We start from the raw sequence: 25,153 nt of genomic DNA, 5'->3' as shown, positions 1-25,153 counted from the left end.
ACCATTCAGGCATTTTGTTAAAAATGTTTTTTAAAATATTAACTGTTGATGTTCTCAAATACTTCCCGTGGGCTCACCACCTGCAGGAGGGACCGTAAGGGACGGTGCTGTGAGGATTGGGCAGCAGTCGAAGGCGGGGGCCTGCTTTACGGATAAGCGGGAGAAAATGAATGAATGAATGAATGAATGAATGTTCTCAAATATTAATAATGATAAACTGCATTAATAAAAAACGACAAGCAATTTTATGTTTTGCATATATATATATATATATATATATATATATATATATATATATATATATATATATATAGTTAATAGATATATTTATAGTCCCACTGGTGCTGTGATGCAGTATTTGTGTTTACAAGAGTACAAAGAAATTTTTTGATGGTTTTGCATATGTTGCTTTGTAAATAAGGAAAGCAGTGAGGCATTGGAGTAGTCTGGCTCTGGGCCTTCACAGTGTCTCTACAGAACAGTGCAGTTTAACTTCTGTATCCCAACACAGGACAGAAAGCCAAATGGTCTGGCTTAAGTTACAGACATCTAAGAGCCCACAGGGATTCAGCATGAAGCTGAGGAAACTCTATCTGGCCAGGCTGTAGGAGAGGGGGCAGTCAGAACTTAGGATGTGCCATCATTCTAGCTAAAAATACCCCATATATGAAAACAGACAGGACGAGGCAGTAGGAGTTCTCCTTCTGGACACAATTATATCAGTAACTATTTACTGCTTATTTTTCTACTGTTGGGAAAAACTGCATAAATAAAAAAAATCATGAGAGGAAATCTACTGATGATCAGGAATAGCTGAAGACTTTGACGTCATGACCCATTTAATAAAGGTCTCTGGCTGGCTTGGAAAAGATTTAATGCTCTACAAGAATAATATAAAAAAGTACAAATGTTTATTACAATAGCATATTAGAGTATATGAATAAATTAATATGGAAAAATATTGTTATTATTATTATTATTATTATTTCAGTTGGTCAGTTAAAAAAGGCAACCACATTAAATAATAATTATGTACTATAATTATTACTATAAGTCACTTCTGATTATTACATATAAATACTGCATAAATTGCATGTTTAAAAAAATCTCAAAATATACTGACACAAATGCACATTATATTAATAGTTAGACAGAAAATAATGTAACATGGCTTCTTCTTTCTACAGTTCACATTCACAAGACATGAAGTGGAGCACTGTGGATTATTAAACTGCACCAAATGTTACTCAGTAATAGAACATGAGAATATGAGAACATGAATAACTGCAACGTTATATTGCTACAATTTCTACAAAATTGAACTAAGACTACCGTAATTTCCGGACTATTAAACGCATGGGGGGAGTGGTGGCTCCAGCCGTTAAGGCGCTGGGTTGCCGATCGGAAGGTCTGGGGTTCAAGCCCCGGTAACGCCAAGCTGCCACTCTTGGGCCCTTGAGCAAGGCCCTTAACCCTCTATGCTCCGGGGGTCCCTTACGAGGAAGATATCAAGGTCCGTGACGTCGGAGTGACGTGGGGCCGCCTTCCCGTGGGCTCACCACCTGCAGGAGGGACCGTAAGGGACAGTGCTGTGTGGATTGGGCAGCAGTCGAAGGCGGGGGCCTGCTTAGACTGCTGCCCCCGTGACCCGAATTACAGATAAGTGGGAGAAAATGAATGAATTAATTAATCAAACGCACCCAAATATAAGCCGCTGAATTTGACAAAGCCGCACCTGTCTATAAGCCACAGGTGTCTACACTGAAACTAATGTTCTTTACACAGGCTTTAATGAAAGACAGTGTCTGTTACACAGCTTGTATCTAAACAGTAGCCTACCAAAAAGGTCATTGTTCACTGTCTTCCTCCTTCCTTTCACAACTATTTCTCTCGAGAGTTTATCTTTTGGCATCGTCGTGCGTTTAAAAATCGCCATCGGTGAATCTTTTCTCCAGATGCCGCGCAGCTCAGAACACAGGTGAAGTGTGTTTTCATGCCCGGTTGTTTTCAGCGTGACGAATGATTCACATTTCCTGTAGACAGTCCGAGTGAGCGGCAGGTCAAACCTCAGAGGAACTGTCAGGGATTCACCCTGCCACGCCCCCCTCTGTAGCTACAGAGTCGTCACGAGAGCGCCGCGCCGCCACAGAGTCTTCATGAGAACGCCGCGCCGCCACAGTGTCTCCAGGAGCGTGCCTTCCCGCCAAAGAGTCGTCACGAGAGCGCCGCGCCGCCACAGAGTCTTCACGAGAACGCCGCGCCGCCACAGTGTCTCCAGGAGCGTGCCTTCCCGCCACAGAGTCGTCACGAGAGCGCCGCGCCGCCACAGAGTCTTCACGAGAACGCCGCGCTGCCACAGTGTCTCCAGGAGCGTGCCTTCCCGCCACAGAGTCGTCACGAGAGCGCCACGCCGCCACAGAGTCGTCACGAGAGAGCCGCGCCGACACCTCCGGTTACAGAAGGCGAAGTGACTCCTCCGAGTCCCTCTCCAGACGAGCCCCTTCCAAGGCGACATCTCGCCCACGGAAAGCTCGGCTCCGCCCCAGGTCCCTCAAGAGAGCTCCGCCCAGCTCCAGGTCCCTCAAGAGAGCTCCGCCCAGCTCCAGGTCCCTCAAGAGAGCTCCGCCCAGCTCCAGGTCCTTCCAGAGAGCTCCGTCCAGCTCCAGGTCCCTCAAGAGAGCTCCGCCCAGCTCCAGGTCCCTCAAGAGAGCTCCGCCCAGCTCCTGGCTCCTCAAGAGGGCACGACTCTGCTCCAGGCTCCTCCCGAGAGCTCCTCTCTGCCTCCGAGCGACCCCACGAGCTTGTCTCCGCTTCAGTGTCCCGAAGAAAGCTCCACTGATGTCGTGGACCTCCAGGCGAGCCCTTCTCCGCTAGTGGATCTCCAGGCAGGCTTCACCCCATTTCCAGGCTGCCCAGTAGGCTCCGATCTGCTTCTAAGGGTCCCAAGGAGCGCTCCTACGCCCAGGGGTTTCCCTGTGCACTCACCCCGGCTCCAGGACTGCGAAAGGGAAGTCGAACCGCTGCCCCCGGGTTTCACCGAAGGCGACGGCTCACCCCACAGTCCCGCAGAAGGCGACGGCTCACCCCCGGGCTCCACGGAAGCCGACGTCTCGCCCCCGGGCTCCACGGAAGGCGACGTCTCGCCCCCGGGCTCCACGGAAGGCGACGTCTCGCCCCAGGGCTCCATGGAAGGCGACGTCTCGCCCCGAGTCCTCTTCAGGACGAAGGAATGCCCCCGAGTCCTCTTCAGGGCGAAGGATCGCATCCAGGCTCCACGCAGGGCGAAGGATCGCATCCAGGCTCCACGCAGGGCGAAGGATCGCATCCAGGCTCCACGCAGGGCGAAGGATCGCATCCAAGCTCCACGCAGGGCGAAGGATCGCATCCAAGCTCCACAGAGGGCGACGTCTCGCCCCCAGGTCCTCTTCAGGACGACGGATCGCCCCAGGAGCCCCGCATGGCGACGTCGGTCCTCCAGGTCCCTCTGACGGCGACGTCGGTCCTCCAGGTCCCTCTGACGGCGACGTCGGTCCTCCAGGTCCCTCTTAGGGTGGTACGACGTTACTGGTCTCCGCCCGGGACGTCCTCCACTCCCCAGTCATTGTCATGGTTGGCGTCCAGTTCCGGTTCCCTGCCATGGAGGTCGCTCCGGCTCCAATCCCCGCCAGGGGCTTTACTCAGCCTCCCGTCAGCACCGAGGGCGTGGCTCTGTTCCGGATCCTCCTGCAAGGTGTTGTTCCATTCCGGCTCTCCGCAGAGGATGCTCACCAGGCCTCCGTTGCTCCCAGGCGTCTAAGGAGGCCTTCCTCGGAGTGCCCTGGCCCACCTGGCATAGGTGGGTTTTGGGGCGTCAGGTGTCGCCCCTGGAGGGGGGGGTACTGTCAGGGATTCACCCTGCCACGCCCCCCTCTGTAGCTGTCAGGGATTCACCCTGCCACGCCCCCCTCTGTAGCTGTCAGGGATTCACCCTGGCACGCCCCCCTCGATAGCAGTCACGCTGCTTTCCAAGATTACCGACAGCTGTGGCTCATTAAAGAACAGACTACTTAAACTCACGTTCTTGAGTCACAGGCTGTCGGTCGTTATATTGTCAAGCTGGACAATCGCGTGGCTGCTCGACCGCCGGCTGTATATCCGAATTCCACTTCCGACTTGGATTACTCATTGCCGAAGGCTTTATGGATGATGCTTGGGACATTCGAACTCATAGCGGACAACGCGTATCGAGCGGATGTCTTTGTTTGTTATTTTCAACGGCTTATGAGTGTTTTTGTGTTGTACGGTTTTTGAAATAAAAGGACAATGATCGGACTATATCGGCTTCCGCGTCTGCAGCCTGACAGGAACATCATCCATATTTATGATATTTATAATACTTTCAGTTATGGACCTGATTTAGTATTCTAGCAGAGTATTTGGGTAGATAAATACTAAATATTATCCAGTTATTCTTCTTGTACAAACAAATGTAATAATCTATTTTGGTTTTTATTCGTCCTATTTTGATTGTTTAATTCTACCATGTTCTGGCATTTTTGTTCCTATTAGAACAGTGCATTCAGTTGTAGGGTGGTATCTTTTATTTCTGTAATGTGTGTTATTTTGACTATAGATCTAAATATAGTTTTTTATAGTTATATATAGTCTAAATATATATAGACCTTTAACTAAGGTACTTAAACTGAAGCATAAGGATGTTAAGTAGCTTTTTGAGAAAACGTTTAATGGTCTACACGTTTGCGTGCAGCCACAGCAACAAGTAATGGAATTTTGTGTGGCATTAGTATTTAATTGTATGTTAAACCAAGTCTCCACTGAATGTGTAAACCGATACAACCATAATCTACTCATTTACTTTAAAAATGCTAATGTTTTCAGGGACATGACTTGAGAGCAGATTGAGTGCACTTCAGCGTTCTGCAGTAATGGCGAGTAATTTTATGCTTAAGCACTCTCTTGCTTGACTGCGGTCCGTCTGGGATTCAATTTATAATAATTCTGCTCTAAAACACATCTTTTTTTACTGCTACTTGTATTATGATACAGAGCAGCTGAACCTTATCATAGGAAAGTGCCAAGTGGCCTCTTCTGTTTATGTGAACTTACAGTGATTCTGTGATTGGTAGAGGAAATAAAAGCGCGTTTCCACATCCTTCCCTTTCTTGGAAACTTAGTAACGGATAAGTTTAATGTAAAGATGGTAAAGCTCCTCATACATATAAAGTCTTTTTAGTTTTTATTCACCAAAATCAGGCCCAGTTCCAGCTTTCAAAAAGCTGGTAAGAAAAAAGTATATTTACAAAATAATTTATAAAAAATGAAAGGTCTATAATGCAGTGAGCAGATGCACAGAGATTCTGGGATTTGAACACGAGACTGACTGTGGAATGAAGTGAATAAAGAAACAGAACAGACATGAATTAGCTGAGACACAGTAAGATGTGTTAATGAGGTCAAAAAAAAAAATAAAAAAATTAATCCCAGGAAATCACTTTGTTTTTCCAACCAACGTTAAATTATAATATGAGCAAATTAATGTTTTTTATATTTATGGAATATTCCTTTTATTCTTTTACAATACTAGGACAGAAATAGTTAATAGTTAAAAGTATAACAAACTATCAACTATGAGCTGATCAAAAGCTGATGAAATGTTTGTGTTAGAATTGTATTTCTATTTATTATGTTGATTGTGATGTGTGACATGTGAAAGACTTCCTACTGTGTTGATAGACACTTTCTTAGAGTCCCTGCTAAAGTGTATAGATTCTAATGGAAATTGCCCTAAATGGTTTTCATTTTGTTAAGTAACTACCAGAAACACAATCGATTAAGGCAATTCCCATTAGGAAGTTGTTTGCTTTCAGCAGGGGAGGCTAGCAGTGTCTCAATAAATCTGTAAATGACTCATTGTGCAAATAATAAGAAGGAAAAAGAAGACCCATGTTTCCATAATTGAAGTGTTGATAACGTCAACACAATAGACTTTAAACCATAATGAATTCAGAAATGACTCTCATGAAAGTTGACTAACTGTATCTTTTACAGCTTATAGAACACTGCAAGAATGAAAATGATCTATAATTGTATTTTGTGGTGTCACCCAGATGAGTATTGGTTTCTTTTGAGTCTGGTTCCTCTCAAGGTTTTTTCCTCATACTGCTTCAGTTTTCTGTGTTTTTCTTTACATCATCACTTCTGGATTTCTCATTTTTGATATTTTATTCTATTTAAAATGTATATTGGAAATGTATACCGTATGCCTCCGCAAAGCTGCTTTGTGTCAATATCCAGTTTTAAAAGCAAAATACAGATCAAATTTAGGAGAAGAAAAAACATTTAAAGTTTGTTCTTAATGTAGCATTTTTTTGTCAAGGTGAAGTTTTTTGCTACAGTTAATAAAAATTACATTATTGATATATATAAAACTTTTAACTTCCAGCTTATATTTTAATCTTACCAAGTATTATATTGAGTAGTTTTTATGAATTTTCCAGGAACCGTAGTGAACATAATAATAAGGTCTGTTGATATAGACTACAAGACCACATATAGACTGTTGATATTCACCACAAGACCCCATATAGACTGTTGATATACACCACAAGACCCCATATAGACTGTTGATATACACCACAAGACCCCATATAGACTGTTGATATAGAGCATAAGTCTGAAGCCCTGGGAGTTTATTGGGGATTAAATGGTGCACAGGTATCTAGTTTTTACCAGGCTTGGTTTATGTTTAGTACATCACAGTACAAGCTCAGCCTTTAATCTTTTTTATTGTGTCTTCTTTTTTTCCCCAAAGAGATGGCAGATGATGGGAGAACATCTGAGAAGAACTTTGTGAAAATTTGTGCCTCAGCCCTTGGAGAGTAACCCTGTGGTTTGTGAATGCTGGTTCAGACATGCCTCCCTATCCAGCTGTCTCTCTTCAAGCACAACCATCTCTAATCATCTGTACTTCTATATGGATTTCCTATCAGAATCACCCACTAAAGAAACACTGTCAAAATAGTTTTTTTTTCACAGAACCAGGCAATTAGACGTAATGATGTAAACTACATCAAAACCTGGAGTGTAGGAAAAGAGCTCATGATGATGATGATGATGATGATGATGATGATGATGACGATGATGATGATGATGATGACGATGATGATGATGATGACGATGATCATATAAAACTAAATTTCAGCCGGATCAAAGAAACTATTTTAAAGCCTGTACAGGATATTAAACATAAATTCGTCCTTAATGACTAACACATTATGCCTCATAAGGGCAGGAGTATTCATAAACACCTTTCTATTTAATTTAACAATATTTATATTGTTCACACAATGTTTTACGATCTTCTCCTGACTAATAATTGTGTGGTGTTAGGAACATTTGTTTTTACATTATTTATGTCTTTTATTTAGGTGATGTTACGAGGAAAGCTTTATTCGGAGCCACTGAGAGAATAGCGTTGCTGCAAAAACAGCTTCCTGAACACTGCACATGTACATATTGTACTTTAGATTTAGTTCTTGTTTGGTAGATCAGTATTGAAGCTGCAGTGATTCCTGGTAATGGTTTTTACTATTTGCATTCTGCCCCCTTGTAATTTTTACAAAAATATAAAATATATACCCAATGATATCTCAAATACACAACGAAAATTCAGACCTTTTAAATGAATATTTAATTATAATGCAACCAGCTGAAATGTGAAAGATTTTAAATCCATGGATGGTAAAAGGTTTTTCTCATCCTTCCATAACCTTGTGATCATAGACGTTGGAGTCATGTCAGTTGTGTCAATTTTGTTGACTTTACATGGTGGAGTATCTGATAGAGGTCTTTTAATGACAGGTAGTGCTTTTCTAGTTATAAAACTGGGGTTTTTACATTTCTTTTGTGATTTAAGACTAGGAAATTTCTTAATATGTCAAAAAAAACAGCTTTCATTTACAAACCATGTTTTATCAGTGAATATTCAATTATTCTACTTTAGACAGCCGGATAGAAGTGACTTTTAAATGCCTTTCCTGAACTAAATATACAATGTATTAATTGTATAAACATATAAAATAGATCTCGTTAATGAGCAAAGCAGCATGGTTGCAGATTTTAAAGCTGCAAACGGCAACATTTACATTTTTGCTGATGTTGCTGGAGCTGGAGCTGATAATGATCATGAACACAGTATCCACTGAAGCATTATGAAAAACCAAATTACAAGTCTCATGAGAAATGTGTAGCTGATAAGGTAATGATTGTAACCCTGCAACCTATAATAATGGTAAATAAGCATCAGATATGACCAAAATACCCAGACTCCATTTCGAAAAGTGGAACAGTATCATCTCATGCTACACTTTGACATTCATTGAATTGATTAGCTGGCTGGGAATGCAGGACGGAGATGGACATGAAATGAACAATGGCAGATAACAGCGAAAAGGTAGAGAATTTCCAGCACATCTGCGGCAGGATGGTAATTTAATTGGAGATGGGAGATAATTCGTAATTCTGTGTGGTCTATAACACACACACACTGCTGGGCCAATTCAATCTACAAACTTCATTTACTGTTTGGATTTCTACACACATCAGGTTAAGAGAAGTACTGTATACTAGATTTAAATAAAAAGTCAATAGGCAAATATAAATAAATTACAGTCCATAGTTTACAACAAAGAGGAAATAATTTTTTGTTGTTGTTGTTTGTTTGTTTGTTTGTTTTTTGTTTGTTTGTTTTTCAAGACAACTCGTCTTGGCAACAGTTGCCTTAGTAACTTGTACACAGCTGCAGTGTAGCTACTGGTACCTTAAAGCAGGTTGTATGGTGATGTACGGTAAACACACACCCACACCCACTCACAAACATGCAGGCAAACAAGCCACACGTGTCCGAGCCTGTGTTTTGCTATTAGATAGACTGTACAGTCTTTATTTCAATTGTACTTTGCAGTTGTACTGTAACTTTGTACCGTCACAAATGGGGAAAAAAATAAAGATCGATCTTCCCAGCTGTGTGTATGTGACTCAGTTCATTTTGTAACCTAAAATAACAACATACTTAAATTATGATTACATATACAACAATCAGGAATTTTCACCAGCATTCTCTTATTAACACACTGTATAAGACTGTAGAAAGAACATTATTCTTATAATCTTACACTCCAGTACTCATGTTAGTTCTCACTCTCCAGTGTTCTGTAGTGTTTAAAGATTTATGATCACACTCTTGATGTCACCCAAATAAGGATGGGTTCCCCTTTTGAGTCTGGTTCTCTCAAGGTTTCTTCCTCATAACATCTAAGGGAGTTTTTCCTTGCCACAGTCACCACAGCTGCTCATCAGGGATAAACACACCATTCACCTTCACTGTTGATTTCTGTAAAGCTGCTTTGAGACAATGTCTGTTGTGAAAAGCGCTATAGAAAAAAACTTTTTGACCTGACTTGACACACATTAGAGTAGCCGCTGAGTAGCCCAACAGAAAAGCATACATTGGACATATGGACATGACATACTGTCTTACTTTGTCTCAATGTTAATCACAGAGACATGGGAGCCAATCATGGGCATTTATAAGCTCAATTAAATAGCTAAATAGCACTTTCCTGAGTGTTACAATGCACGAATCTGTGCTGCATCATGTTCAGTATGAAGAAGGATTTACTTTACTGCTCATGTCAGAGGAAGTACTTATTAGCCCTCCCCATTGGGTAGGTGATATATGGTAGGAGAGACAATGAGAATTTGCTCCAATGAATTTGGGAAGAGAATGTGTGTTTTGTGGAAACATTTTATTGACATTTATCTTTGTCTTGTCAGAATGTTTGTGTGCCTCATTATTGAGCAGTCAGATGGACAACATTTCAAAGCCACTCTTGTGTGTGACTCTGCTTTTTTGATCATTTTGACAGTATTATTTGATCCATCTTGCCAGAACTCAAACCTCCCACTGTCCCTGGGAGCCCCCGTGACTCTTGGGGTTGTGAGACATCATTAAGACTAAGACAGACTGTCATGTCTGCAGCCATGTTCTGGAAATGGCACGTTGCTGCAAATCTAGATTTAGCCTCTTTGTGCAGTACCTGGGATGTACAATGAGAATCATATGTCTACACATTTAATTTGTTCATTTAAGTTTTGTTTGGTCAAAAAAACAACAGTTGCAGTTTGGTTTGCAGGGATTTGAACTCACAATCTTCCAATTAGCTTTCATCTTACAGACACCTTAACTACTGAGCTACCACAACCAGATCAGATTTATTCTCCACTGAACCATAACATGTATATAATACCTCTAGGGACTCAAATTTATATAATATTACTCTATTAATTTTGGTATAACTGCTTAGTGATAAAGACCTTTGTTGTGCTGTACAAATAATATTAAAGAAACGGTGCAGAGTAAAGCATCTAAAAATCTAAAAAAAAAGAAGCTTTTTATTTTAGTTCTTGGAAATTTTCTTTATTGTCTTTTAATGAGATTTTCCATTAATTGTGCTTGAACTTTTGATGAGTAGGTATGTCATTATGCCATATCTATAATAATGAGTACATTTTGAAAACAAGCCATCAGTGAAATATTGATAACCTCGGAACTGATATAAGGAACTGACATTTTGGATCACCAGAATAAGGATGGGTTCCATTTTGAGTCTGGTTCCTTTGAAGGTTTCTTCTTAATGGCATCTTAGGGAGTTTTTTCTTGCCAGTGCCACTTACGGTTCACTCATTATTAGGATGAATGTCTGATATAAAAATGTATAAACATAACCTCCATTGTTTAAAAAAAATTTAATTAAATTGCATTGAATTGAATTAAAAATCAATTTCAAACCTCTGCTTTAGTTTTATGTCTGCATTTGTCAGTCATTGTACGTGTTTTGACATTTGTCATGACATTTGACATATGCCTAAGACTCCATGATTCCATGATTTCTTATATGATGGGTACAATTAGTGCAGTGCACAAAGCAGAATCAGTGCATCGTTGTCACGAGCTCGCAGGTAATCATAGGTGTGGAAATGTATTTTTAGAATATGATGCTGCTAACCGAAATAGAATAAATGCACATGCTCACAGAAATCCTGAAAACAGCAAGAAATAAAGCAGCAGCAGCAGCAGCAGCAGCAGCAGAGGCGATCCACCACAGCATAAATGACAGAGAACTGAAATATCTATATCAGTCCATTTTATTAGATACTGTATATAAATATCTGATAAAACATCAGAAAGCTGTTTTTTTGTAATTATTAATTTATAAAACAATATTGTTAAAAAAAAGTTCAAATTTCATGCATTCATTAAATATGTAGCCAGAAATCTGTGGTGTAACACAAGGCAACATTTTCAGGAAGATGCACAAGTGAGAGATTTTGGGTTGAAATGAACCTGTCAGTGAAAAGGGCTTGTTTAGAAAACTGCTGACTGATAATGAAAATAAATAGAGATTCTTTTTTATTCTTTCAACTCCACCACCATCAAGTTTGCAGACGACACTGATCTTCAACAACAATGAGACGGCCTACCTACAGGAGACTAAATACCTGGAGAGATGGTGCCAGGAGAACAACATTCTCCTGAACGTCAGCAAGACTAAGGAGTTGATGATGGATGGTCATACCAACAGCTAAACATCAACAGGGGTTACAATTTCAGAGAGTGGACAGTTTCCGCTACCTAGGTGTTCACATCACACAGGACCTGTCATGGTCCTGTCACATCAACACACTGGTGAAGAAGCACGGCAGCGTCTGTACCATCTGAGACACCTAAAAGACTTTAAACTACTCTCTCACCCACATAGCAATTTTTCTCTGGCCCAGCTCCGGCCCGCAAAACCAGCTTTTGCGTGGCCCACATACCGCAATGAATTAAGGTACTAGTCCCAAGTCTCAGCCAAGTTAAATACCCATAACTGGTCCTGAATTGGGCCAGGTCAAAATATGACATTGGAACCAAAATACAACCATAAGTAAACCATATCAACAGCAGAAAGCCGAAAACTTAGCCACACCTGAGCACAATCCATAGGTTAACTAAACCTGGCAGCCAAAATATGGGCTATAAAAGGGCCATGACAGAGCCATAGCTCACCCACCTGTATGACCATAGCTGGCCCTACTGTGGTCCTATACACTGGACCAGATAGGTTCCACATGTCAGCCTTAAAAAAACATAACCAGGCCAATTGATACACACATCCCTCCCAAATGAATAGTCACCACAACGACAGTATTCTGAACAAATATTTTATTATATTTAACATCAAAACATTGAAACCTGACATATACACTTTTACAAACAACTCTATAAAATATCACCCCATCAGTTCAGAAATTAAAATAAAAGCAAAAATAAAACAAGTAGAAGTTCCGCTATGTTTCTGTTCATGAAGTAAAATGTAACACTTGATCATCCCTGTTTCTGGTCAGGAACAATATTTACTGTATCTTTAACACTTGATTATCAATGTTTCTGCTCATTAACAAGTTTCACACTATGTATAACACTTGAACGTCCATGTTTCTGGTCAGGAACAAGATTTAATTGAGATATGATGCTTAAATGTCCATGTTTGTGCTCCTTCTGGAACTGCTCCTATCATTGTACTTCCAAACCTTCTCCATACTGTGTCTTTACTGAAGCCTTTTGTTCTTCCTCCTAATAAAAAAATACAGATTAATAAAAAGTTTTAAAGACTATAATGAAAATGAAATACCAGAAAAAGAGAAGAAAAGAGAAGCACTGGTTTAAGTGCAGGTTTTATTTGTTTTTTGCCGTCGTCCGTTTATTCAGACACGTGCAGGTGTAGTTTTTTATTTCACCACCCGTTTGCATTAAAGGACACTGATAGCACGTGAATGCATTAATTGATTATTAAGTCCACATGTGACTGTGGCTAAATTTAAGAAGAATATAATATTTCTTTATTGATATATATGTATGTTCTCACTTACCAACTCTGCTGACTTTCCCGGGTTCAGCGCGAGCGGCTGTTTCCGAGCAACACCGCGTGCGCCCACTTTTTCAACAGACACTTCCTGGAGTATTTTCATTCACTTTTCCTCGTTGGAGATTTGTTGCTTAAAGCGTTATAAGCCTTGAATCATAACAACTAGCTACAACTTGAATTACAACATGTAAAATATTCGATCTGAAATAAAAAATATTTGAAAATTTGTCATAAAGGCAATACAGACTGTGTGTGTGTGTGTGTGTGTGTGTGTGTGTGTGTCACGGCAATCTGGGTAAATAAAACTACAATCCCATGAAGCATTGCAAATTATAATTGCGCCTTTTGGCCAACTTTGCTCTGATAGGCCAATGTCGCATTTCCAGTTTTTTTAAATCATGATTGGTGCACTCTGGGTAAAAGTTATTCCGGTAAAAAAAAAATCGACCTATTTTTTATTTTATGAAAGTCTACACCTACCCCAACCCTTCACAGTATTTTTAATTTTTTTTACTGAAAAGAACATACAAATCAGTACAAAATACAAAATATCAACAGTAGTGATACTTGAAAGGCAACAACAAACATACAACAGTAAAAAAAATAAAATAATAATCAATCAATAAATAATATAAATCAATAAAGGGCCATTGTTTTACATAAAATTCCTTACACAAAAACGTTTAGTACAGTAGAAATTTTAACAGTCTTCATAGCTTTATCAGTAGATATCGAAATAAAATTAATATAATGTTCTATATCTCTTAAAAAGACCACAAATACAGGTAAACTTTGCTTAAGAAAATAATTACATTTATAATAAAACAAATTTTCTTTTGTGGGGTCTGAGTCAAAATACCCAATATAACATTTCTCATTTGTAATGAAAATTCCGGCAAAATCTTCAATTTAACAAAAACACCAATATCATACCAAAATTCCTGAATGTAATGACATGACCAAAATAAGTGTTCCACTATTTCACCTTTACTATTATTATACAGTGTGACAAAAATGACGGTATGCTGATGTGCGCATGCCCAGTAGTTTTAGATTTAGCTAAGGATTAAATATAATGAAAATGTTTAGACTGTATTAATTGGTGGTTTATTTGTCTACAAGTTTAAATTAATCGCAAAAACCTTATCAACTGAAATCAAACAATTACAGTTGATTTTCATAATTCAGAAATTTTAATCTTTATTGTTGCCTGGATTAACTTGAAGGCATGAGACACAGTTCAAAATGGGATTTTACTCAAAGGTATTTGAAATGGATTTTAAATATGGGTTTAGATCAGCCATACGTATATGGCCCACATATGTATACTTGGCATCTGGGCCGAATACTACAAATGACATCTGGCCCATGTCTTGTGAGCCACCTTAAAATCGGTACCACCTCTGCCAAACCTGGGCCATGGTTGGCCCACATGCTGTATGCCAGTGCCGGATGAATGCCAGCTGTGCCAGATGAACGCCAAGTCTGGGCCAAATTTGTTTGCTGACTGGGCATGTGCTAAAGACTTTCTACACCTGCATCATTTAAAGAGAGTTCTGATGGGTAGCATCACTTCCTGGTTTGGGAACAGCACCATGCAGGACAGACGAGCCCTCCAGAGGGTGGTGCATTCAGCTGAACGTACCATGCGCACTGAGCTCCCTAACCTGTAGGACATCTACAGCATGCGGTGCAGGACCAGGGCCAGGAAGATTGTGAAGGACCTCAGCCAACCTAACAATGGTCTCTTTTCTCTGTTGCGTTCAGGAAAACGATTCTGCTCATTGAAAGCAAACACAGAAAGAAAGAGGAGGAGCTTCTTCCCGCAGGCCATTTGGAGTCTAAACCAAGAAACACCCAGCAACTAGCATCTGGACGTCTCTCTCCGTCTCACTTCCTTCACTGCACAATTATAATTTACAATTATTTACAATAATTTACAATTATTCACTATTATTTGCATTACTTGCACTAGTTGAAAAACTTAAATTTTGGATCCAACACACTCTAACTTTGAACTGGACGAGCACAGCTTCACTTTTACATTGTAATTGGCATAAAAGTGTCCATGTGCTGGTATAAAAATCACACTGGGTCACTTTAATCTCTACTTCTGTCAATATCTGTCATCCATTTCCATCCATCCCTTCTGTTTAATTCATGTGTATATACATATACTTTTACAGTATACTTATTTCTACAGTATAGTATATGTACTGTGTATATATATATATAGTGGTCCCCTGGAACTCGTGGGGGTTACGTTCTAGGACGTTCCCTGTTATGGTACTTTAGTTAATTCATCTATACATGATACTTTAATACAATAATGTGTTTTAAAATTTGTATAAAATTTTTAGTGAAAACATCACTAACGTTCCTAACGTCCCTGAACATTTGGTCCCGCTGCAGATTTCCGCGAATTTTAAGATAATCCTTGTTAGGTTCCAAAAGTTCAGAACCGCAAATTATCTGGGGTTCACTGTATATATATATATATATATATATATATATATATATATATATATATATATATATATATATATATATATATATATATATATATATATATATATATTTTTTTTACCTTTTCATACTTTCCAATCAGATTATTATTTTAATATACTTTTATATTTTATTTTAGTTATTTTTACTTTACTTTACTCTTTTTTTTTTCTTTATATTGTTTTGCTTTTACAAGTTGGATAGTGGTTAAAAGCATTTCACTACATTTTATACATGTGTGAATGTGCGTATGTACAAATAAAATGTGAATGAGACCTGTTTTCTACAAATATTACAACAATAATTAATACAATGACCGTTACTAAAAAATTGTAAATAATTTATAATTGTCAGTTTTGCTGTAAACATTACTGATAGTAATTATTAACAGTGATACTAATTGTATGTTTTTGTTTATTTCTGGAGGTTAATTAGTGTAATAGTTTATTTATGGTAGTCAAACACTTCACATGACTGTAATGACTGTTTTCTGCTTGCACCCTGTTTTTGAAAACTGTGTTTAGAGGATATTTTTAACAGTGTAGCTCAGCTGGAGGAAAATGGCTTCTTAAATCAATCCTGAATGCTGTAATTGTGTAAATGCTGTAATTGTGAACATTCTAAAAGCAAGCTTTATAACAGTTTTTAAATCATGTTAAAACTTGTTTAATGTGGCCTACATTGTGCTTGTAAAAAACCCCCAGACTGAATGAAGGACACACTTTTGATGTAATACTGTATATTTATTGAGGTGAAGACCAGCACTATAATGCATTCTGTATATAAGTATGAGTGAGAAGCTCAAGGGCGACCATTCAATTACAGAGAAGGTGAGAAGATAACGGACAGAGAAATGTGTGTGTGTGTGTGTGTGGGGGGGGGGGGGGGTGGGCTGTCACTATCCACAGCCAATCTGTGTGATGAGATGTGACGTGATGTGATGAGCGATCCAGTGTTTCACTCACTTTTATTAAAATTAAACGACTGAGTCTGAACTGCTTTCACAATTGCACTCGAGTTGGATTAAAAGCTTATCCTATGACCTTTCCAGTCTTTTTCTAGCTAAAATTAGGCCTGTGGAAGAGGTCGCTTGTAGGTGATTATTTGTTCTTGTGTTTCTTGAACAAGGCATAGAGCACTTTTAGTGTAGCTGGAAAATCTTGGGACACAATATCTGTAGAAAAACAACACAAGGCACATAAGGCAGTGAATCATGCACACATGCTCTTTTTGGAAAAGCAGACATGCAGTACACAGAGAGGTAGTAAAGGTGGAGCAAACATTTTACAATTATACCCAAATTAATGACATAAATATACTCAGAAACAGACACACATTTTATTTCTGAATGCTGTGTGTCTTTCTGTGAAGGTGTCTTTCTGTTCTTTCTCATTTTCTTTCTTTTCCTGTACATGCCAACCTCCACACATGATGGACCAATGAATGATCAATTGATAATTGAGATGAATCATTAGGACCTCTGAGTGATTTCTACTTAATTATTAATTTTCTTAAATGATTACATCTGAAAAGCAATTGCAGCGTTCTCTAACTTCCATACACTCACTCTTACCATTAACAAGTGCTATTCTAAAACCCTTAGTCAGCGAGGATACTTACAGAGCTATTGGTACTTCTGTAGTGTTTACTCTAGAAAAGGTTACAATGCACTGTTGTAATTTTGTTCCTGGAAATATATATTAATATTCACCAATGGCCAAAAGTTTGTGGACACAAACCTCACAACACAACTTCCCATTTAACACAATTTGTGCATTTATTTTAGCATAGTGAGGAGGGACATGATTTTCTGACAGGTAGTGAAGTGAAAGATATTTCATTACATGTCTTGTGATGAAAGAAATTGTGTTACATTACACGTAAAAAGTTCCCCAGAATTAAAAAGTGATAAAGTAAAATATTCTGTGCTCAAATTGTGTACTCATAAATAATTAATCACATTTCAGTAAAGTAAAAGGAAAGACATATCATAAACATTTCACATACAAGTGCTAACAAACATACAGAGGATATATAACTTCCTGCTCACCTTCTGGGTCAACATTCTCCACTTGTATTTTTAAGTCATTAAGGAGATCCAAAGCCAGAGTGACATTATGAAGCTAGAAGAAGTGAAGAAAACCATTTCAGCAGATATTTTTAACTAAACAAACAAACAAACAAACAAACAAAATGCTGGTGTTGTGATTGTGTATAGATTGATTATTTATGATCACATTCATTATATAATGTAAAGCAGAGAAAACTGGTGGCTTAATCACAGCTCTGTACAATTCCATTTACAATTCAGTTAAAAGATATTAAAGCTAAAACCTGCTGACAGTCCTGTCATTTACTGTGTAGTTCAGGCTTAGTTTATTTATAACGTATACTGTAAAGAATCCACATGCACCATATAAAAAATGACCCAAATTCTTGGTCAACTTCTTGTTTTAATTTGTGCTTTAAAAATAAAATGTTAAATATATATAAAAAAAAAAATAATAATAAAACTACATTTTAGTCATTCACTTTATTACAGTGTTCAGGTGTATTATCCCTGAGGATACCATTAAGACTTTATAGAGTTATTTATAGATGTGTTTAGAGACGTGTTTATAGACGTGTTTATAGATGTGTTTATAGACGTGTTTATAGACGAGTTTATAAACGAGTTTATAGATGTGTTTATAGACGTGTTTATAGACGTGTTTGTAGACGAGTTTGTAGACGTGTTTATAGACGTGTTTATAGACGAGTTTATAGATGTGGTAATAGACGTGTTTATAGACGTGTTTATAGACGAGTTTATAGACGTGTTTATAGACGTGTTTATAGACGAGTTTATAGACGTGTTTATAGACGTGTTTATAGACGAGTTTATAAACGAGTTAATAGATGTGTTTATAGACGTGTTTATAGACGTGTTTATAGACGTGTTTATAGACGAGTTTATAGACGTGTTTATAGACGAGTTTATAGACGTGTTTATAGACGAGTTCATAGACGTGTTAATAGACGAGTTTATAAACGAGTTTATAGATGTGTTTATAGACGTGTTTATAGATGTGTTTATAGACGAGTTTATAGACGTGTTTATAGACGAGTTTATAAACGAGTTTATAGACGTGTTTATAGACGTGTTTATAGACGAGTTTATAGATGTGTTTATAGACGAGTTTATAAACGAGTTTATAGATGTGTTTATAGACGAGTTTATAAACGAGTTTATAGATGTGTTTATAGACGTGTTTATAGACGAGTTTATAGACGAGTTTATAGACGTGTTAATAGACGTGTTTTTAGACGTGTTTATAGATGTGTTTATAGACGAGTTTATAAACGAGTTTATAGATGTGTTTATAGACGAGTTTAAAAATGAGTTTATAGATGTGTTTATGGACGTGTTTATAGACGAGTTTATAGACATGTTAATAGACGTGTTTTTAGACATGTTTATAGACGTGTTTATAGACGTGTTTATAGACGAGTTTATAGATGAGTTTATAGACGTGTTAATAGACGTGTTTATAGACGAGTTTATAGACGTGTTTATAGACAAGTTTATAGACATGTTTATAGACGTGTTTATAGACGAGTTTATAGATGTGTTTATAGACGAGTTTATAAACGAGTTTATAGATGTGTTTATAGACGTGTTCATAGACAAGTTTGTAGACGTGTTTATAGACGTGTTTATAGACGAGTTTATAGATGTGTTAATAGACGTGTTTATAGACGGGTTAATAGACGAGTTTATAGACGTGTTTATAGACGTGTTTATAGACGAGTTTATAGATGTGTTTATAGAAGTTTTTTTTTAGACGAGCTTATAAACGAATTTATAGATGTGTTTATAGACGTGTTTATAGATGTGTTTATAGACGTGTTTATAGACGAGTTCATAGACGAGTTTATAGACGTGTTTATAGACGAGTTTATAGACGAGTTTATAAACGAGTTTATAGACGTGTTTATAGACGTGTTTATAGACGTGTTTATAGACGAGTTTATAGACGTGTTTATAGACGAGTTTATAAACGAGTTTATAGATGTGTTGATAGACGTGTTTATAAACGAGTTTATAGATGTGTTTATAGACGTGTTTATAGACGTGTTTATAGACGAGTTTACAGACGAGTTTATAGACGTGTTAATAGACGTGTTTATAGACGTGTTTATAGACGAGTTAATAGACGTGTTTATAGACGTGTTTATAGACGAGTTTATAGACGTGTTTATAGACGTGTTTATAGACGTGTTTATAGACGAGTTTGTAGACGTGTTTATAGACGAGTTTAGACGAGTTTATAAACGAGTTTATAGACGTGTTTATAGACGTGTTTATAAACGAGTTTATAGATGTGTTTATAGACGTGTTTATAGACGTGTTTATAGATGAGTTTATAAACGTGTTTATAGACGAGTTTACAGACGAGTTTATAGACGTGTTAATAGACGTGTTTATAGACGTATTTATAGACGAGTTAATAGACGTGTTTATAGACGAGTTTATAGATGTGTTAATAGACGTGTTTATAGACATGTTTATAGACGAGTTAATAGACGTGTTTATAGACGTGTTTATAGACGAGTTTATAGACGTGTTTATAGACGAGTTTATAAACGAGTTTATAGATGTGTTTATAGACGTGTTTATAGACGTGTTTATAGACGTGTTTATAGACGAGTTTATAGACGTGTTTATAGACGAGTTTATAGACTTGTTTATAGACGAGTTTATAGACGAGTTTATAGACGTGTTTATAGACGTGTTTATAGACGAGTTTATAAACGAGTTTATAGACGTGTTTATAGACGTGTTTATAGACGTGTTTATGGACGAGTTTATAGATGTGTTTATAGACGTGTTTATAGACGAGTTTATAGACGTGTTAATAGACGTGTTTATAGACGAGTTTATAGACGTGTTTATAGACGAGTTTATAGACGAGTTTATATACGTGTTTATTGACGAGTTAATAGACGTGTTTATAGACGTGTTTATAGACGAGTTTATAAACGTGTTTATTGACGAGTTAATAGACGTGTTTATAGACGTGTTTATAGACGTGTTTATAGACGAGCTTATAAACGAGTTTATAGACGAGCTTATAAACGAGTTTATAGATGTGTTTATAGACGTGTTTATAGATGTGTTTATAGACGTGTTTATAGACGAGTTCATAGACGAGTTTATAGACGTGTTTATAGACGTGTTTATAGACGTGTTTATAGACGAGTTTATAGACGTGTTTATAGACGAGTTTATAAACGAGTTTATAGACGTGTTTATAGACGTGTTTATAGACGTGTTTATAGACGAGTTTATAGACGTGTTTATAGACGAGTTTATAAACGAGTTTATAGATGTGTTGATAGACGTGTTTATAAACGAGTTTATAGATGTGTTTATAGACGTGTTTATAGACGTGTTTATAGACGAGTTTACAGACGAGTTTATAGACGTGTTAATAGACGTGTTTATAGACGTGTTTATAGACGAGTTAATAGACGTGTTTATAGACGTGTTTATAGACGAGTTTATAGACGTGTTTATAGACGTGTTTATAGACGTGTTTATAGACGAGTTTGTAGACGTGTTTATAGACGAGTTTAGACGAGTTTATAAACGAGTTTATAGACGTGTTTATAGACGTGTTTATAAACGAGTTTATAGGATGTGTTTATAGACGTGTTTATAGACGTGTTTATAGATGAGTTTATAAACGTGTTTATAGACGAGTTTACAGACGAGTTTATAGACGTGTTAATAGACGTGTTTATAGACGTATTTATAGACGAGTTAATAGACGTGTTTATAGACGAGTTTATAGATGTGTTACTAGACGTGTTTATAGACATGTTTATAGACGAGTTAATAGACGTGTTTATAGACGTGTTTATAGACGAGTTTATAGACGTGTTTATAGACGAGTTTATAGACGAGTTTATAGACGTGTTTATAGACGAGTTTATAGACTTGTTTATAGACGAGTTTATAGACGAGTTTATAGACGTGTTTATAGACGTGTTTATAGACGAGTTTATAAACGAGTTTATAGACGTGTTTATAGACGTGTTTATAGACGTGTTTATGGACGAGTTTATAGACGTGTTTATAGACGTGTTTATAAACGAGTTTATAGACGTGTTAATAGACGTGTTTATAGACGAGTTTATAGACGTGTTTATAGACGAGTTTATAGACATGTTTATAGACGTGTTTATAGACGAGTTTATAGATGTGTTTATAGACGAGTTTATAAACGTGTTTATTGACGAGTTAATAGACGTGTTTATAGACGTGTTTATAGACGTGTTTATAGACGAGCTTATAAACGAGTTTATAGACGTGTTTATAGACGTGTTTATAGACGCGTTTATAGACGAGTTTATTGACGTGTTTATAGACGCGTTTATAGACGCGTTTATAGACGCGTTAATAGACGCGTTTATAGACGAGTTTATAGACGCGTTTATAGACGAGTTTATAGACGTGTTTATAGACGTGTTTATAGACGAGTTTATAGACGTGTTTATAGACGAGTTTATAAACGAGTTTATAGATGTGTTTATAGACGTGTTTATAGACGTGTTTATAGACGAGTTTGTAGACGTGTTTATAGACGTGTTTATAGACGAGTTTATAGACGTGGTAATAGACGTGTTTATAGACGTGTTTATAGACGAGTTTATAGACGTGTTTATAGACGTGTTTATAGACGAGTTTATAGACGTGTTTATAGACGTGTTTATAGACGAGTTTATAAACGAGTTAATAGATGTGTTTATAGACGTGTTTATAGACGTGTTTATAGACGTGTTTATAGACGAGTTTATAGACGTGTTTATAGACGAGTTTATAGACGTGTTTATAGACGAGTTCATAGACGTGTTTATAGACGAGTTTATAAACGAGTTTATAGACGAGTTTATAAACGAGTTTATAGACGTGTTTATAGACGTGTTTATAGACGAGTTTATAGATGTGTTTATAGACGAGTTTATAAACGAGTTTATAGATGTGTTTATAGACGAGTTTATAAACGAGTTTATAGATGTGTTTATAGACGTGTTTATAGACGAGTTTATAGACGAGTTTATAGACGTGTTAATAGACGTGTTTTTAGACGTGTTTATAGATGTGTTTATAGACGAGTTTATAAACGAGTTTATAGATGTGTTTATAGACGAGTTTAAAAATGAGTTTATAGATGTGTTTATGGACGTGTTTATAGACGAGTTTATAGACATGTTAATAGACGTGTTTTTAGACATGTTTATAGACGTGTTTATAGACGTGTTTATAGACGAGTTTATAGATGAGTTTATAGACGTGTTAATAGACGTGTTTATAGACGAGTTTATAGACGTGTTTATAGACAAGTTTATAGACATGTTTATAGACGTGTTTATAGACGAGTTTATAGATGTGTTTATAGACGAGTTTATAAACGAGTTTATAGATGTGTTTATAGACGTGTTTATAGACGAGTTTGTAGACGTGTTTATAGACGTGTTTATAGATGAGTTTATAGATGTGTTAATAGACGTGTTTATAGACGGGTTAATAGACGAGTTTATAGAAGTGTTTATAGACGTGTTTATAGACGAGTTTATAGATGTGTTTATAGAAGTTTTTTTTTAGACGAGCTTATAAACGAGTTTATAGATGTGTTTATAGACGTGTTTATAGATGTGTTTATAGACGTGTTTATAGACGAGTTCATAGACGAGTTTATAGACGTGTTTATAGACGAGTTTATAGACGTGTTTATAGACGAGTTTATAGACGTGTTTATAGACGAGTTTATAAACGAGTTTATAGACGTGTTTATAGACGTGTTTATAGACGTGTTTATAGACGAGTTTATAGACGTGTTTATAGACGAGTTTATAAACGAGTTTATAGATGTGTTGATAGACGTGTTTATAAACGAGTTTATAGATGTGTTTATAGACGTGTTTATAGACGTGTTTATAGATGAGTTTATAAACGTGTTTATAGACGAGTTTACAGACGAGTTTATAGACGTGTTAATAGACGAGTTTATAGACGTGTTAATAGACGTGTTTATAGACGTGTTTATAGACGAGTTAATAGACGTGTTTATAGACGTGTTTATAGACGAGTTTATAGACGTGTTTATAGACGTGTTTATAGACGAGTTTATAGACGTGCTTATAGACGAGTTTAGACGAGTTTATAAACGAGTTTATAGATGTGTTTATAGACGTGTTTATAAACGAGTTTATAGATGTGTTTATAGACGTGTTTATAGACGTGTTTATAGACGAGTTTATAAACGTGTTTATAGACGAGTTTACAGACGAGTTTATAGACGTGTTAATAGACGTGTTTATAGACGAGTTTATAGACGTGTTTATAGACGTGTTTATAGACGTGTTTATAGAGGAGTTTATAGATGTGTTTATAGACGTGTTTATAAACGAGTTTATAGATGTGTTTATAGACGTTTTTATAAACGAGTTTATAGATGTGTTTATAGACGTGTTTATAGACGTGTTTATAGACGAGTTTACAGACGAGTTTAAAGACGTGTTAATAGACGTGTTTATAGACGTGTTTATAGACGAGTTAATAGACGTGTTTATAGACGTGTTTATAGACGAGTTTATAGACGTGTTTATAGACGTGTTTATAGACGTGTTTATAGACGAGTTTGTAGACGTTTTTATAGACGAGTTTAGACGAGTTTATAAACGAGTTTATAGATGTGTTTATAGACGTGTTTATAAACGAGTTTATAGACGTGTTTATAGACGTGTTTATAGACGTGTTTATAGATGAGTTTATAAACGTGTTTATAGACGAGTTTACAGACGAGTTTATAGACGTGTTAATAGACGTATTTATAGACGTATTTATAGACGAGTTAATAGACGTGTTTATAGACGAGTTTATAGATGTGTTAATAGACGTGTTTATAGACATGTTTATAGACGAGTTAATAGACGTGTTTATAGACGTGTTTATAGACGAGTTTATAGACGTGTTTATAGACGAGTTTATAAACGAGTTTATAGATGTGTTTATAGACGTGTTTATAGACGTGTTTATAGACGTGTTTATAGACGAGTTTATAGACGAGTTTATAGACGTGTTTATAGACGAGTTTATAGATTTGTTTATAGACTAGTTTATAGACGAGTTTATAGACGTGTTTATAGACGTGTTTATAGACGAGTTTATAAACGAGTTTATAGACGTGTTTATAGACGTGTTTATAGACGAGTTTATAGACGTGTTTATAGACGTGTTTATAGACGAGTTTATAGACGTGTTAATAGACGTGTTTATAGACGAGTTTATAGACGTGTTTATAGACGAGTTTATAGACATGTTTATAGACGTGTTTATAGACGAGTTTATAGATGTGTTTATAGACGAGTTTATAAACGTGTTTATTGACGAGTTAATAGACGTGTTTATAGACGTGTTTATAGACGTGTTTATAGACGAGCTTATAAACGAGTTTATAGGCGTGTTTATAGACGTGTTTATAGACGCGTTTATAGACGAGTTTATTGACGTGTTTATAGACGCGTTTATAGACGCGTTTATAGACGTGTTAATAGACGCGTTTATAGACGAGTTTATAGACGCGTTTATAGACGAGTTTATAGACGTGTTTATAGACGTGTTTATAGACGAG

General features: G+C 36.9%; 2 protein-coding genes across 7 annotated transcripts in view; one reads left to right on the top strand and one right to left on the bottom strand.

Annotated features, from left to right (window-relative positions):
* shisal1b (shisa like 1b) overlaps nucleotides 1–9,020 on the top strand; it is a gene marked incomplete at its 3' end in the record, with an annotated part of 47,580 nt that extends 38,560 nt beyond the window's left edge. For all 5 annotated transcript variants that reach the window (XM_083546523.1, XM_083546524.1, XM_083546518.1 and 2 more), the window contains one exon: nucleotides 6,812–9,020. In XM_083546523.1, coding sequence (XP_083402649.1) covers nucleotide 6,812 — 1 coding nt within the window. The remainder of the gene's footprint in view (nucleotides 1–6,811) is intronic.
* Nucleotides 9,021–16,195: 7,175 nt separating this feature from the next.
* parvg (parvin, gamma) overlaps nucleotides 16,196–25,153 on the bottom strand; it is a 30,205-nt gene continuing 21,247 nt past the window's right edge. For both annotated transcript variants that reach the window (XM_083546489.1, XM_083546490.1), the window contains exons 12-13: nucleotides 17,524–17,596; nucleotides 16,196–16,647 (exon numbers count right to left, since the gene is read on the bottom strand). In XM_083546489.1, the coding sequence (XP_083402615.1) occupies nucleotides 16,574–16,647; nucleotides 17,524–17,596 (147 nt within the window). In that variant the 3' untranslated portion in view covers nucleotides 16,196–16,573. The remainder of the gene's footprint in view (nucleotides 16,648–17,523; nucleotides 17,597–25,153) is intronic.

This window comes from Silurus aristotelis, assembly GCF_946808225.1.
Source record: "Silurus aristotelis genome assembly, chromosome: 7".
Taxonomy (NCBI): domain Eukaryota; kingdom Metazoa; phylum Chordata; class Actinopteri; order Siluriformes; family Siluridae; genus Silurus; species Silurus aristotelis.
This window is presented reverse-complemented; position numbering and strand designations above follow the sequence as displayed.